This window comes from Panthera tigris, chromosome A2 (assembly GCF_018350195.1).
Source record: "Panthera tigris isolate Pti1 chromosome A2, P.tigris_Pti1_mat1.1, whole genome shotgun sequence".
In the NCBI taxonomy this organism is placed as follows: Eukaryota; Metazoa; Chordata; class Mammalia; order Carnivora; family Felidae; genus Panthera; species Panthera tigris.
Genome location: NC_056661.1, coordinates 11,048,129 through 11,064,401, shown reverse-complemented (window position 1 = coordinate 11,064,401; position 16,273 = coordinate 11,048,129). Strand labels below are relative to the sequence as shown.

Below are 16,273 nucleotides of genomic sequence, written 5' to 3'. Positions count from 1 at the left end.
AACCCTACAGGCTTTTGTTTCTAGACACATACACTTTGCATGAAGGTGCACTGACTAGTGCTCAAGGTTATTCCTCAAACGCGAGACAGATTTCAGAATTTCTCATTAAAAATATATAATAGATGAGTAGATGGGGAAAAAGCTAACTGGGGGATGTGAAGTCTTAGAGCTGGCATAGGAAGGGGAGGAGATTTTTCCCTGAGAGGCGAAAAATTCTGTAAAAAACCTATGGAAATTGATCTTCTGAATACAATATAAAATTGTAGAGTTTCAATGATATTTGCAATGTTCATTTTGAGAAAATTAGTCATGTTATTTCTTTGTTCCCCAGTAGTCATCTCCAGCATATGGAAACAGGAAATGATACACAAATTTCAGAATTTTTTCTTCTGGGATTTTCAGAGGAACCAGCATTACAGCCCCTCATATTTGGAGTTTTTGTCTCCATGTACCTAATTGCTGTGTTTGGGAACCTGCTCATCATCCTGGCTGTAGGCTCTGACTCCCACCTCCACACACCCATGTACTTCTTCCTGGCCAACCTGTCCTTTTCAGACATCTGCTTCATCTCCACCACCGTCCCGAAGATGCTGTGGAACATCCAGACTCAGTGCAAAGTCATAACCTATGCAGGCTGCATCACACAGATGTATTTTTTCATACACTTTGCAGGATTAGAAGTCTTTCTCCTGACCGTGATGGCCTATGACCGCTTCGTGGCCATCTGTCACCCCCTACACTACACGGTCATCATGAACCCCCGGCTCTGTGGGCTGCTGGTTCTGGTGTCCTGGATCATGTGTGTCCTGAATTCCTTGTTACAAAGTTTAATGATGTTGTGGCTGTCCTTCTGTACACATTTGCATGTCCCCCACTTTTTCTGTGAACTCAATGAGATGCTTCAGCTTGCCTGTTCTGACACCTTTCTTAATAACTTGGTGATGTATTTTGCAGCTGTCCTATTAGCTGGTGGTCCTTTTGCTGGGATCCTTTACTCTTATTCCAAGATAGTTTCCACCATAACTGGAATCTCATCAGCTCAGGGCAAGTATAAAGCATTTTCCACCTGTGCGTCTCACCTCTCGGTTGTCTCCTTATTTTATTGTACGAGCCTAGGAGTGTACCTCAGCTCTGCTGCTACCCAGAGCTCCCTCTCAAGTGCCACAGCCTCAGTGATGTACACGGTGGTCACACCCATGTTGAACCCCTTCATCTACAGCCTGAGGAACAAAGACATAAAGAGGGCTCTGAAAAGAATCGTTGGCGTTCCAGCAATGCATGGGACAATCGTCCTAGGGCCAAAGACATGCCCATGATTGCAGGTCTCAGAGCCTCAGAGCCAGGAACTCCTAATCTTTGATCAGTCTGGGGAAGTAGAACCTGCTCCTTCTATTTATTTCCTGGCATTTCCGTTTGTGTGAATTCAACTTCTCTATACATTGAGGTAACTCACTTTATCAAGCTTCTGCTCTGTCTGATATACCATTTCATCTTTCTCCACTTTCATATGTTCCCAGTGTTTTCCCAAATGTTGGATCACAAATGCCTGGAAATTTCTGTATCTTACAATGGGCAAGTTGGTCTCCTTAAAAATAATTTCATTTCAAATGATTTCTACCATGCCACATAAATTTTCCCTAATTTTCCCCAAAGAATAATCCCAAGGTGGGTTATTCATGTGGAAAAACACTACACTTGGCCCCTAGGCCCTCTACATAATTTTCTTGTAGATGAAAATACAAAACCACTGCTTTCACCTGGAGTCTGTCAATCCCTTTTAAGACCCTTCCTTAAGAACTCTTTGATGATGTGGACTCTAGCAGGGACCATTAAGCCTCAGGCTATTGACACCAATGCTTAGGTAGGAAACCCCAGGCATTTGCATATGCCCTTGTGCTTGTGGACATTCCCACAAGTGTTTCCCTGACCAGAGCCTATGCTGTGACTGCCTTGGCCTTTGGGTTCTTATTTGGGTCACAAGACATACCTCAGCAACACCCAACGGAGGACTCTAAAAACACAAGGTTCATGGCTCACAAATGTTGAGGGCACATGGGATTCCCAAAGGCCATTCAAGGAGGTCTCAGAGAGGGAGAGACTTTAACAGGGAGGAAAGAGAGCACTATGAAGGATCTGGCTTTTGGGGGGTCCATGGGGGGAGTGACTATGTTTTTCTGGGCTCATTTTTTATGGATGAATTTAAAACACGAGTGGAGTTGGAGGATGGGCCGAATGGGCCAAGGAGAGGGGGAATGGAGTTATGGAATGATCAATGATGAGAATGGAAGACACAGTGTGTGGAATATAGTCATCGATGATGTACTAGGGGTATAATAGGACAGGTGTCAGTACACCTGTGTGAGCCCCGCATAAAGTACAGAGAAGTTGAATCACTGTATTGCAGACCTGAAACTAAGGTAACATCGTGTGTCAACTACACTCATGTAAACAGTTAAAGAAAAAGAATAATAAAATATTATCCCCCAGTACTCAAAAATAACAATAGCAAAAACCAGACAAAAAGCCCAGTAACGGAATGTGGGCACCGAACGGGAAAAGCGGGGTCACTCACAGTTGTTACCTAGATTACCAGGGCTTTCTAATGGGGGGATTTGTGGGAGGGGGGCCTGCATGTTTGTATAGTAACTGAATCATACGCCTGCCAATGTGTTAATATGAATGGTGGTCTTTGAAATGGATGCCTCAGAAATCAAAAGCCTAATGTCAGGCAATTACTGTACAAACAGGCTTCTGTGTCTCACAACTGGACTCTGTTGTTGTTGTTGTTGTTGTTTTTCTGTTATTCAGCCCGGCGTCCAGGGGCCTATCATAGCCTCTGGCAAAAACTGATGAGCAAATATGTACCTCCCCGTGGAGTCAACATGGAAAGACAAATTGGAATAAACAGATTGATCTAATATGTTCTTGGTGTCAGAGGAGACCATAAACCCGAGGAGGCAAAGCACCCATTGTGTTCCTATGCAAAATATATCTTTTTCATGCGCTGCCTCCATTTATTGAAGCATGGAGGCTTTTGTCCGCAGCTGAGGTGGTTTGTTCACTGAGGTACGGGGTTGCTTAGTGTCTTCTGTTTTATCTCCGTATTCGCTTCCCGTTTCTTCTGAAAGCTTTGCAACGCTACCTACTACATGAGTCTTCCTACTGTCGCATGAAATAGGTTCCTTTTCCCAGTATTTGTCACAAATGATGGCAAATGAACAGTATCAGCCCCACCCATTTCGTGCCTCCGTCCTGCCCTGAAATCTCTCCCACCTGCACGACCAGAGGATGCTTCACACGAGAGCTGGGTGTCCTGCTGGCATGTGGCTCAGGGTCCCCAGTTGTTCTGCACAAACGTGCATGTCCTTCAAACTCTCCCAGTTACCCAGAAGGGAGCCCACTTGTTCGTAACGTCGTGGGAAATAAACTTGAATCGCAGAACGATCATGAGTGCTCTCCTCAACGTCAGATCATTTGCCACAAATAAAAATCAGCACATCTTCTAAGTGTCTAAGGTCCGTTCGCTTGGGTTATTGTGTCAGTCAGCTACTGCTGTATAACAGGCGGTCCTTGTCAAATGACATATCATAATACCTTTACAATCAAACGGAATCATATGCTGGGGAGCGTTTCTGATCTCTGCTGGGCTCCTTGTGGGTCTGGGGTCAGGTGTGAATCTCTACATTGTGTTTCTCAGGCTCATGCATGGTGTTGAGCTTGGCTGTAGTGCTCTTCTGTCTTCAACCGATTTATGGTCAGATACGGTTCCCATATGGAGGTTAATCTTCTTCTATTACAGAAACAAGTTTCTTTCTCCTGTGGTTTACTTAAATTTAATTCCATTGTTTGTGCATCCATACTAATGATTTCCTCCCCATTAGAAGTGGTATCTCCTAATCCTCTTAAGTGAGAATCTACTACCTGTGCTCTGGATCCTACCCTTACCCATGCACCATCAGATTTTTTTTCCACTGAATTAAATCATCGGAGTGTAATTACACACTATAACCTGCATATGTAAAGTGTATACTTTGGTGAATTAAAGGAGCCACATGCAAACGAACAGTAGATGTTTCAAGTTTCTTGTTGTGTATGATTTAAGACTGTAACATAACCTTGAACTGCTTTACTGGGTAATTTCTTTTTTTAAAATTTATTTATTTTGAGAGAGAGAGAAAGAGAGAAGGAGAGGGAGAGAGAAAGTGCAGGGGAGGGGCAGAGAGGAGAGACAGAGAATGTCAAGCAGGTTCCATGCTGTCAGCCCCGACGTGGGACTTGATCCCAAGATGTTAGGTACTTTCTAAAATTGAAGCATCCTGAGCCTCAGTCTCCTTATTTCTGAAGGCAGAATGGCATACTGAACCATGTGGAGGTCGTGAGAATGAATAACATGTGTGGAACTTCCTTTGTAACTCAGAGAAATCATTTGAGGGTAAAAGGTTTGTCGTGTGTGTGTGTGTGTGTGTGTGTGTGTTTATATCCAATTTTCTTTCAAATAAGCACACTCACCACACATGTACACACACAGATGACTTGTGATTTCGTCTTTTATGTTGAAAGGAGGTGTGAGAGACCGTTGGAGAGGATAGCACGGAACAGATGAATGGTTGAATTAACATGAAATAAAAGGATGCAGAAATACAGACACAAAATCTTAAATTACAAAGGGTGACCTTAATTTTGATCACAGGTTCCTTTTCCGGACTTGCAGCCTCAAAAGCCTTGTAGTCAGACGACACTCACATTTCTACCCCGAGGAAATCACTGTACCAGCTGATGGGGCAGAATATATCCAAATATATTTCATTTTTTTCCTACTTACTGTGGGTTCCTCACATGTCAACCTTTTCCCGGGGAAGATGATGAGTGAATTCAGAGTCTTAAACTCAGTTTCCTCAAATAATTGTATTGACTATGTCAGTATGAGAGTTCTACTCTACGCTGCTGTAAAATATCTCCACACTAGCTGCTTAAAACATACACACCTTTACAGTTCTGGAGTCAGAGCTCGGAAGGAGTCTTATTGGGCTAATAGCAAGAAGTCTGCAGGGTTGACTTCCTACTGGAGGCTCAGGGGAGAATCTGTTTCCTTTCCATTTCCAGTCTCTGTCGCCGGTCACCTGCATTCTCTGGTCATGGCTCTCTCTCCACCTTCAGAGCCAACAGGGTAGCAGTTTCAAAGTCTCTCTGACACCAACTCTTTTGACTCCCTCCTCAACATTTGGAGGACTGTCGTGACTACCTGAGTGCCACCTGGACAATCACAGCTAATCGTTGTATCTGAATGGCAGCTGATTGGCAGCCCTGTTCAATCGCCTACCTTGATTCCCTGAGCTCTAGAAAATACCATGTTCCTAAGCACTGATTACGATGTGGACCTGCTTGGGAGGCTCCTCCTCTGTCTTCTAAAAAGTCTTTTGCAAAAGTGTATTGTTTTCAGGTGATTTGACTAGTTTATACATTATGCTCTGTCACCATGAGAGCAGCGACTGTCTGTCCCCGGGCTGCACCATTACAATAAATTGGCCGCATTCCTTATGCTGGGCCTTTTATTCCCATGACTTGTTTGTCCCATAACTGGAAGCCCGCACCTCCCACTGTTGTAACCTTGTGTGTCAACTGTACTAAAACTATTACAAAATAATAGACACATGAAAAAATCAAAACCCGGGTGTATTATTTCGTGTCACACTAGTGCCTGCCTATAAAAGAAACAAACACAGAATTGACACAGCCTCTAGAAGGAGGGATACACTATTCCCTCCAAATTACACGCAACGATGATTTTTTGTATAGGAGATCTCTAAAACTACCTACATCTGTCTCTAACACAGGATCACACCCTTGCTAACCAAAGAGTGGTACACGGGCTGGAACTTGCACATAAATAACAAGTGAGAGCTTGTCAAAAATGCAGCAGCTCTGGGCCACCCGGGGACTATCACTCAGATTCTGCTTTTGCAGCAGGATCCGTGTGGATTCATAAACATTTGTAGACCATGTGAGGTTGGAGAAGGGCTGGTCTAGAACAGGTTTTCTCACTTGTTCACCAGACCTTTGGGACAGCTTAAGTCTATTTTTGGAGGCTGCTTTCTTGTGGACGAGGTGTTTAGCAGCATCCCTTCAGACGTCACCAGACATCCCCAGGGGAAAATTCATTTCTGGTTGAGAACCACTGCCCCCAAGCTTGAGAACCAGAAGCATCCCGACAGAATCCCACTCAAGGCCCACATCCTCGAGCACTGACTTCGGGCAGGTCACCAGATGCCACCAAGCACATTCCCGCCTGGAGAATGGACTTTAGAGATGGAGTTTGTCAGGGACGACACGTTTACAGAACATTGAATTAAACATTCCCTGTAAATGCTCGATACAGGTGATAGCATGTGCAAAGACCTAAGTATATCTCTTATAATTAACAAGGCCTTTATAAGTGGGGCTAAGTGACAGCTTTTAGCTTGAGATAAAGTAAGAAAGTCCTAATTGCAATGGCAAACGTATCTTGAACCCAATGTGCGTAGTGCCCAAGGTTTATTATCAGAAGAACCAAGTTCTGCACCTCATTTAAGAGAAGAGTAAACACGTCTGGAGATAGCTGGGTCCCCACCGCAAGTCAATGCTTTGAAGATAAAGGGACCTAGTCCAGGCAGGATCCCTCAGTCTCAGACCTGGAGGAAACCATAACTGGGAGCTAAGATAAGGTGCTGGCAGATTTACTCACCAGGAGGGAGGCAAGTTCAAGGAAAAGAGTAAAGAAAACCCAACTGGATTCACTACTTTTAAACTGGTCTCTTGGGAACATGATTCATTAGAGAAATTTCCTTTGTGTGCAAAAGTGTTCCGCTTGGGAACTGTGCTGGAGTAAGAAGAAGGAATATACCTAATGAGCACACACAGGGACCTTTAAATACCTCCTGGTCTCCTGTCTGTCAGCCCGTGCAACCTTGCACAGGAAGGGGCATGGTTCTGAACCCTAGTTCTGGCTGAGGACTGATGTTTCACTGCCTCCTGCTGTCTCATGTGAGGGCAGAGCTTTAGTCCCTATCATCTGCTCTCCAGGGAAGAATTCAGGCTTCCACAAGGAGACCTTCCCGTCAGACATCCCAGCCAGGTGAGTCCAACAGCCCAGTGGACCGTGGGTGAGAGGGTCAGAGAGAATGGAAGCCAAGATCATTAACTGTCACCACTTGAGAGCCAATCCAACGTAGCCCGGAGCAAGTGGTCACGGTGTTTGTTTGCTTAATTAAGTAATTCATGTATTTATTCAGTGGCTGTGTCAGTTTCAGAGGGAGTGCCATTCACACTCTTGAAGATATTTCTTATTCTTTATCATTCAATCGCTATTATGGCCGTGCTAGAAAAACTATGTTGAGATTGTTAAATTCAATGTGTGTTTCTAATCGAGTATAATTTTGTCCCCCAGGGGACATTGATCAATGTCTGGAGACACTTTGTCTGTCAGGCTGGAGAGGTCACGCACAGAGGTCACAGATGCTCTGAACATCTTACAGGGCACAGGACGCTCCCCACCACAGGGCAGGCTCTGGGCAGGATGGGTGCAGAGACTGGGAAACTCCTGGTTAAAGAATGTCTGTATCTGTAATACAGCTGCTTTCAGGTTCTGCCTTCAACCTTGTAACACTTACTCTTAGGCCAACAAATTCAGAATAACCCTTTGGCTCCTTTTTGAAAGTTTCAACCACAAACAACATAACAGCCCTGTAAGTTTTTTTCCAGACTGCTGGGTGAAGGAGACAGTTCTTGTTATTTTCCTAAATCTTGTTATTTTCCTAAACTATCCCTCAGTTTCAGCCAAGGTCATATGTTTGATGACCGTCTGGTTGGTTTTATTATTATTATATGCCCATAGGTTTCTCTCTCTGTCTCTCTGTCTGTCTCTCTCTCTTTTTTTAAAACACTATCAGCATTTCAAATGATTTCCTGAGATCATTGTTTCTCAATTGATTTTTGCAACATATTTTGATCATAAAAATTTTTAATTTTATTTAAATAAATCTATCTTCCTACTTCTGAGATTATGGCTTTATTTAGTGGGTTTGCTCACCTGTGAATGTTATATGTAGTTTCCTTGATGTTCTGCTATATTGTATGGTTACACTTACACTGGGGTCATAATCCCTCTGAATTTTTGTGAAGTGTCTGAGGAGGGGACCAATTGCATATTCTTCCACATAGATATCCATTGCTGCCAGCACTGGTTTAGATATTCATTTATTCTAGCTGTTATATACCAGTTCAATCTTTTCCAACTAAACAGAAATTAAACCTTGTGAACAAAGAAGGTGAAATCCCTTCACTAGCGTATGTTTCTGTGTAGCACCAAGGACAGAGAACAATAATATAAATATACGGATGGCATCATGCGGTCAAGCATAATCATATGAAACAAATTATTTGGTACAAAACTGGACTGTTGTGATGTCGGGAGCATTTACAGAGCATGGTCTGGGGAAGCCTCTGTCCACTGGCTGACATACAGAATGAGGATTCGAGGTGTCCCTTGGGTTTGTGAAAAAGAGACCAATACCCAGAGTCCAAGAGTATCAATGAGAGGACCTCACATAGGGAAGGGAGAGGAGCGCCTGGGTGGCTCAGTGGGTTAAGAGACCTCTTCTTGGTTTTGGCTCAGCTCAGATCTCACCGGTCATGAGATCCAGACCCTTGTTGGGCTCTGTGCTGACAGCATGGAGCCTGCTTGGGACTCTCTCTGTCCCTCCCCTGCTTGTGTTTGCTCTCTCTCTCTCTCTCTCTCTCTCTCCCTCCTCCCCTGCTTGTGCTTTCTCCCTCTCTCCCTCCCCTGCTTGTGCTCTCTCTCTCTCAAAGAAATAAACCTTAAAAAGCGAAAGGGATAACAGGGCTGCCCTCACCTGCTGTCAGCCCCCATGGAGATGAATTGCCCAAGTGAAAGCAAAGTCTTCCGTGGTTGACCTTGTAACTGTGCACCTTGCAGCCAATCGTGTGTGCTTCCTTTTGTGAAGTGTTGGCTTATCCTCTTGCTCATTTTTTCCCTTGGGCCCGCCATATGTAAGGTGTTTGACATTAGGAAGATTTCAGCACTTTCGTCTTTGGGGGGACGTAAATGTGTTCTCACATAGTTTTTGCTGGGCATCAGGGGAGGTGGTCGGGTGCAAAGCTGCCAGAAGCGAGGAGGTTACTGGTCGTCACAGTCCCTCGGGGACCCCCTGAGCTTACTGGATCCTTGCTCTGCTGTCCTAGACTCTGGGTCTTGTCTAGCAAGGGAAGATTGTAATGCGAGTGAGGCTAATGTCAGGGAGGAGACCAGAGCCCCAAGTAAGTGTCCTTGCTCTGTTTTCATTAGGATCAGGAGGCTTACAGGCTTGATGGGTGTTCACAGAGACAATGGAACTGTCCATATTAACCCCTGGGTGTGGGGGAAGCGGGGCTTTGAAGAGGTGTGGTGTTAGGGGTTTGGGTCAATGCAAAACAAATCCTGGGGCCAGGCAGAAGGTTGTTTACAGCAGACATGAGGCCCACCTCTGTTTACCTAAACTGGCCTAGGGGCAAGCCAGACAAAGCAGGCTCCTAGGGGTCATCAAGACACCTTTCTTTTGCTAATTAGCTCCCTTTGGGGCAACTTCCCCTTGCTGAGGTCTACAGCCCTGTTTACCCATTTACCTAATTTTAGTCCTTCCTTCCTGGAAAGCAGCTTTCTGCTATTGTATTTAGTTGGGGGGCATTTCAGTCCTGAATACCTAATCTTTTTCCCTCATTTTGGATGCTTCTGTGCAGAGATTTCCCATTCCTATACTTTTGTCCTATGGTGGGGACCTTTGCCCTGTTTACCTAATGTTGGATGCCTTCATCCTGTGTCTCTTTATGCCTTGTTAATGCATCTGTGCAAGCTCAGGGAATTCCTAAGCTTATTCCCCACAGTTCCCCCCTTTTGTTTTTCTTGGTTCTTCTAGTTTCGTGTTCCAGGACTGTCATGATGAGCTCCTGGTCCTTCGTTTGCTGTCGGAAGGCTTGGAGGGTGATTCCGCAAAGACACAAAAAGAGCCTCAGTGGAAGCATTCTGCTTCCCAGAGTTATCCAGAATTTGAGATGAGTGTTGGCTGTAAGTGAGAAAGGATTTAGGTCGCGTCACATTGCCCAGGAATCAGCCCGTTCATTTTTAAGCTGATCTTCTGCATATTGTAGCTGTCGGCACAAGGTCACATCTAGATTTTCTATATTGTTAGAGTTGTAGGAAGAGAAGACACTGCAAAAGTGTGTCTGGACAGCATCCCAAGCTTGGGAGTGATTATAAGGAATGCCAGCCATGCAAATATGCTGGTAGTTAGGGTCGCAGGACAGTTTAGAGCGGAGGGACAAGGCCTTCTGTCTTTTTCCAATAAATTCCACTGACGCCTGAAGAGCTTCGAGGCGGGCCAGAACTTGTTTATCAATGGAAATCTGGCTTATAAATTCTTTCGTAGTGTTGACCATAAATTTATTAAGGACACGGGCTGTCTGGATAGTATGATGCAGGCTGAGTCCAGCTACAGTGGCAGAAGCGATAATGCCTGCTGCTGCTAGGATGCCCGTGATTACCAGGCCAACAAATCATTTCTGCCTTGCAGCTGAGTGCCAGTGTTGAACAAGCTTGGAAAGAGCTCCTAGTCCCGATGGATGCGTATAGGGCTCAGAGCTATTAACAGGAAACCAGGCCGAGATGCGCTTAAGTGCTAATAAAGAGGAGATGTTTAATTGGGTGATATTATCATTACTTATGCAGGACATGAGCCAGCCCTGGGAGGTAGAGATATTATAATTATTTTCTAGTTGTTTGATCTGTAAAGTGGAGGTAGCAAAGAGAAGGTAGGAAGAAGGGATACAAATAGTGGTCCCTGCAAATTGATGGTTGTGCAGGGAGGCCCAAGTTATGTTAATATGTCAATTTACATAAATTTCACCTTGGCTAACAGTATGAATGAAGAAGGGAAGGCCTAGCTTCCAAAGATTAACAAGCCCAGGTCCTTTTAACTTCCTTTTATGTGCAGAAATTATAGGGCCAGACAAGCCTCTGTCTTTCAAAACAATATTCTCCCTACTAGGCTGGCCAAAAGGTACGGTCTTATTACAGTATTTTGTTTCACGATGTCCTCTAGGACCCCTGTCAATAATAGTTCAATTGCCCCAGCGAAGATTATGCCATTTCTCCATAACAGGTTGTCCAGGGAGAATGTTCCAGGGATGGTCTGAATATTTGAGAGTAGAGCAAGCTAGAACATTAGGAGTGTGAGATACGTTTGTTTGTTTGTTTGTTTGTTTGTTTGTTTGTTTCTTTGAGGTATATGAAGCTTGTGGCTGAGAAGGAGGTAAAATTGTCTGGCCTTGTAGAGGTTTTGGGCTGTACATATAAAAGCCAGCTGATTTTTAGTTGGAGACAAACAGATAAGTTGCTAAGTTTAGTAACACACACAGGAGGTGCTGGAGGAAGCCACCATCGAGGTCTTGGCATAGAAAGCCAATGGTCTTGTTCCGTTTGGAAGGGCGGGTTAAGATTGGCTCCTCCCAGGAACTCAGTGTCATAATGGCCAATAGGAATATCCCAGTCCAGGAGTGTTCGGCTGTCAAATATAGGTGGGTTAAGGAGATGAGCCCAATATGAATACTGAGGTTGGCTTGGACAAATGAGAGCAAGGAGGGGAATCAGGGTTACACATATCAAATTCCTGTTAGTGATGGAAATCATGGCCATCAGATGTGGATCAGGGTATATGCAATGTAATTTTCTTGTAAGAGGATGCCAGTAGACAGACACATAAGGCCTCCCCATGTTCTATCAGGGGCAGGGATTTGTGTTTGTGGAGTGGCTTCAGGATGGGGAGTCCACCAAGAGGCTTCTTCCATCTTGAAGAAGGGGGGCAGTGGCTGCTCATTCAGAATCATTCTCTGGATGCCCTGGCTCATGGGAAGATATCCCGGGTGTCTCCATCATGCCACGGTAAGCCTTCACCAACCGAGAGGGAATCCACAGAAGTCCAGAATCTGAAAGTACGCAAGCATATCCTCGACCGCGGGTGAGAAGTCGAGTGGGCCCAGTCCGTGTGGGCCCCCGTTCGGGGGGTTTGTGTAGCGCCATAGGGTGAAAGGGTTTATCTGGTTTTGAAGAATGTCACTCAGCTGTAGTTAGTCCTCGAGGATTAAGATTTAAAAAGTGAAGAGTAATCATAGCATGATCAAGAAGGAGCTGAGGTTGTCATGCAGACTGATGAGGTTTTTTGGGGTGATAGTGGGGCTCGTGGGGTCTGGAGCCGACGACCAAGAAGGAATTCTCGAAGACGTCTTTTGTGCCAAGAAGTGATTTACTGAGGCATGGGGACAGGACCCTCGGGCAGGAAGAGCTGCCCAGGGACCATGAGGAGAGACTGGTTTTGCACTATGGAGCTGGGGGAGGTAAGGTCCAGGGGAAGTTTCCAGTGAGATTTTCATATGCTAAAGACAACTCCCAGGTTACTGGAGGCCTAGCCGGTGTCAAGCGAAGATAGTTCTTCCCTCTAGCAAAGCAGTAAGACAGCAAGGAGTTCCTGGAGAAACGTTTTACTCTGCCAGCCTCACGTATTTGTCAGTGGGCTGCAGGGTGTAAGGAAATGGAGTTCTGTTAGCCATTTCCTTCTGCCTTTGTTTCCCCCATCACTGTGGAGGGGTGATGGAGACTCAGGTCCTGCTGGACTGTGACCTCCATCAGTTAACCCTCTGTTTACCCCTTTCCTTTGTCCTTGGGCAGCGGGAGTGCCCACGGGATATCACACACATCCCACCTGGTTGGGAGGGGATGTTTGCGGCCGGTCAGCTTGCCTTAGGCTCCCTCATCACAGACAGCCAGGGGCCTCTCCCCCTTTTGGTTTGTGTAACATGCTTTTCGAGTGTATGATGTGCTCATTTTACAATTGCTTGGCCTTGCGGATTATAAGGAATGGCTGATTCCAACCAAGGCTTCAGTAAAACAACTTAAAAGGGCACGTTGTCCTTTTTTCCCCCCTTTTAGTTAAAATTTTATTTATTTATTTATTTATTTATTTATTTATTTATTTATTTATTATTTATTTATGTGGATCCTGAGAAACTTAACAGAAGACCATGGCGGGGGTGGGGGGGAAGGGGGAAAAAAAACTTACAGAGAGGGAGGGAGGCAAACCATAAGAGACTCTTAAATACTGAGAACAAACTGAGGGTTGATGGGTGTGGGGGAGAGGGGAAAGTGGGTGACGGGCATTGAGGAGGGTACCTTTTGGGATGAGCACTGGGTGTTGTATGGAGACCAATTATAATCATAATAAAATAAATTTGTTTATTTAATCTGCAATAAATATGCCAATTATTTCTTTAATTTATAAGACAATAAGTTATATTTAATGAAAATTATTTATTTATCTATAAAATATAAATATATATTTATTTATAAATAAACATGTTTATGTATTTGTTTATTACCTTTAACAAACACGTATTTTCATTTTTTAATCTTTCTTACATATCTCTTACTTTTTTATATACGAAGTTACTTATTTCCATCAACCTTAATAACATTTAGCAGAATTTTAACTCTTAGAAACCTTTCGTCTCCATTGAAAATTAAATAGTAACCAACTGTGAATTGTCTGTTACATCAGAAATTTTTTAGGTGGCCGACTTATGAATCCATTAAGCATAATGCATGTTTTTTAATGGATTTACCTGTTCTTAGTTTTTTTTTTCTTTGCCATAAGAAGCCGGAAGCATAAACCGTGTTTAGCAAGCAATGTTTCAGCGTTCTGTTTGATGTGGAAGAGGCCTAAATGTCGGATGAACTTAATTCAATTTATCCTTTGAGCAAAACGCTAAAGTTTTAGGTTGCCAAAGACGCTGAAAGCTATTTTAACAATTACCCATGAAAACTGTGAGACAAAGTTAACTATTACTGTAAGTCGTCCTTTTGCTAACAAATTGGAACAGAGATCACAGGAGCTTATTTGGCCTTCAGTAAGCCTCAGTAGAATAAAGTTTTAATATTTAATTTTAATAATTTAAAAGACATGTCTATCTTAATTACATTTTATCTGTGTGTCCCCCCAGTCCCCTCCTCCCCCCCCTCCCCCCCCAGGATACCGGAATAGCAGTGTCAAAGTTCTGCATAGCGGGAGCCACGCAAGCAGCATGAAACTCTTGGGCACAGACAGCATACTGGGCTGGGGTCAAAATGATGCTCATAAGAGAGCCCCAGTCCCAGGCACCCATGGGATAAGTACCCCAAGTATTTTCCAAAATGTCGATTGTAATAGGGCTGTGATGGACATACAGCTGAACTGATTTTTGCAATTCTTTTGCTACTGGAAAGAGCAGGCCTTCATGGACCTATTGCCCACTTTGCCTGACAGCGGGAAACCGCTGGAACTTACCGGCCTTACGGGCTTCCTTAAAGTACTTTCGCATTGGGGTGAGGACTTTATCAGAACCGGTCGGTGAGGTTTTTAGAGGCTCCATATCTTCCCACCCTTTTGGGAGAGGAGGAGTATCTTTTGGGTGTAAAGGCACCGAAGGCACAGGTTGACTATAAAAAGTTCAGGTTTTTCCTCTTTTTTGGGTAATTTTACATCTTTAATCTTTCTTTTAAATTATTTTTTTAATGTTTATTTGTGTTGGAGGAGAGAGAGAGAGACAGAGCATGAGCAGGGGAGGGACAGAGAGAGAGGGAGACACAGAATCTGAAGCAGGCCCCAGGCTCTGAGCTGTCAGCACAGAGTCTGACATGGGGCTTGAACTCATGAGCCGTGAGATCATGAACTGAGCTGAAGTCAGACCCTTCACTGACTGAGCCACCCAGGAGCCCCTGGGTAAGTTTACATCTTTATCTACATCCTCTGAACTCAAGGGCAGTATGGACAATGGGCTAAGTGAGGATTACCTTTGGGGGACATTAACCCCCTCAGAATGCCCAGCTTTAAATGTTTTCCCTACTTGTTCCCAAATATCAAGTCCTTGGGACTTAACAAGTACCTTGTTTTGGGAACCAAGGGCAGTGTTGCTGGGTAATCATTAGTTATTTAAGGAGTGCTTTCTGATTGAGGATAGTGTCGGCCACCTTTCCCAATGATTATAAAATACGAATGTATTGTTCCTGTTTTGGGGAGAGGGAGTTTCCTATAATAAATCTCTCAAAAGTTCCGCAGCAGCAAATCGTAATATAGTTTCGCTTTATCTCTTACCTTGTCAGGAAGAGACTGTAACCCCGTGCATTTTTCTTGGAGCTCTTTAGTCGTTCCGCGGGTCCTGCAGTCCTTGAGTTGCACCGCCTCCTGGCCACCCCGGGTTCTGCCCACATCAGCCTATAGTCCTCTTGACTCTGATCATGTCGGGGTCACCATCTGTCAGAGACTCTGGGTCTGGAGTTCTCTCTTGTCCAGCAAGAGAGTGGATGCAGGGTTAAAATGCAAGAGAGGCTAATGTCTGGGAGGAGACAAGAGCCCCGAGTAAAGGTCCTTGCTTCATTTTTATTAGGATCAGAAGGTTTACAAGCATGACGGATGTGCACAAAGAGACAATAAACCATGAACATTAACTCAGGTGTGTGAGGGAAAGGGGGCTTTGAAGATATCCTGGCACTGGGCAAGTGGTTGTTTACAGCAGACACGAGGCACCACCTCTGTTTACCTAAACTTGCCTAGGGCACAAGACAGAGCCTGCTACCTTGGGGTCAATAAGACACCTTTCTTTTGCTAATTAGCTTCCCTTGGGGCAACTTCCCCTTGCTGAGGTCCATAGCCCTGCTTACCTGTTGACCTATTTGGGTCCTTCCTTCCTGGGAAAGCAGCTTTCTGCTATTGTACTAAATGGGGGGGGGCATTACAGCCCTGAATATCTAATCTTTTTACCTCATTTTGGATGCTTCCATGCTGAGTTTTCCTATTCCTATACTTTTGTCCTATACTGGGGACCTTTGCCCTGTTTACCTAATGTTGGATGCCTTCATCCAGTGGCTTTCTCTTTCTTTATGCCTTGTTAACTCATCGGTGCAAGCTCAGGGAATTCCTAAGCTTATTCTCCACACTCTGCCTCATCCATTTCACTCACCATCCCTATGTCTTTCCACTTATTAAACAAATGTATGTATGCATATATGTGTATATATATATATGTGTATATATACATACATACATTTGTTTAATATGTTTAATACATATGTTTAATATGTATATATATATATTTGTCTTCAATCTAGTTTATTTTTTTAAGTTTTCTTCAATTTAATTTTTTATTTTTTTAAATTTAC

At 44.1% G+C, this 16,273-nt stretch overlaps 1 protein-coding gene across 1 annotated transcript; it reads left to right on the top strand.

Moving 5' to 3' along the window:
- Positions 1-446: 446 nt before the first annotated feature.
- On the top strand, positions 447-10,104 carry LOC102972766 (olfactory receptor 7A17-like). Its single transcript, XM_042976965.1, has 4 exons — positions 447-794; positions 1,080-1,259; positions 7,026-7,111; positions 9,948-10,104. Exons 1-4 carry the CDS (start codon positions 447-449, stop codon positions 10,102-10,104), a joined length of 771 nt encoding a protein of 256 aa, XP_042832899.1.
- Positions 10,105-16,273: the final 6,169 nt, after the last annotated feature.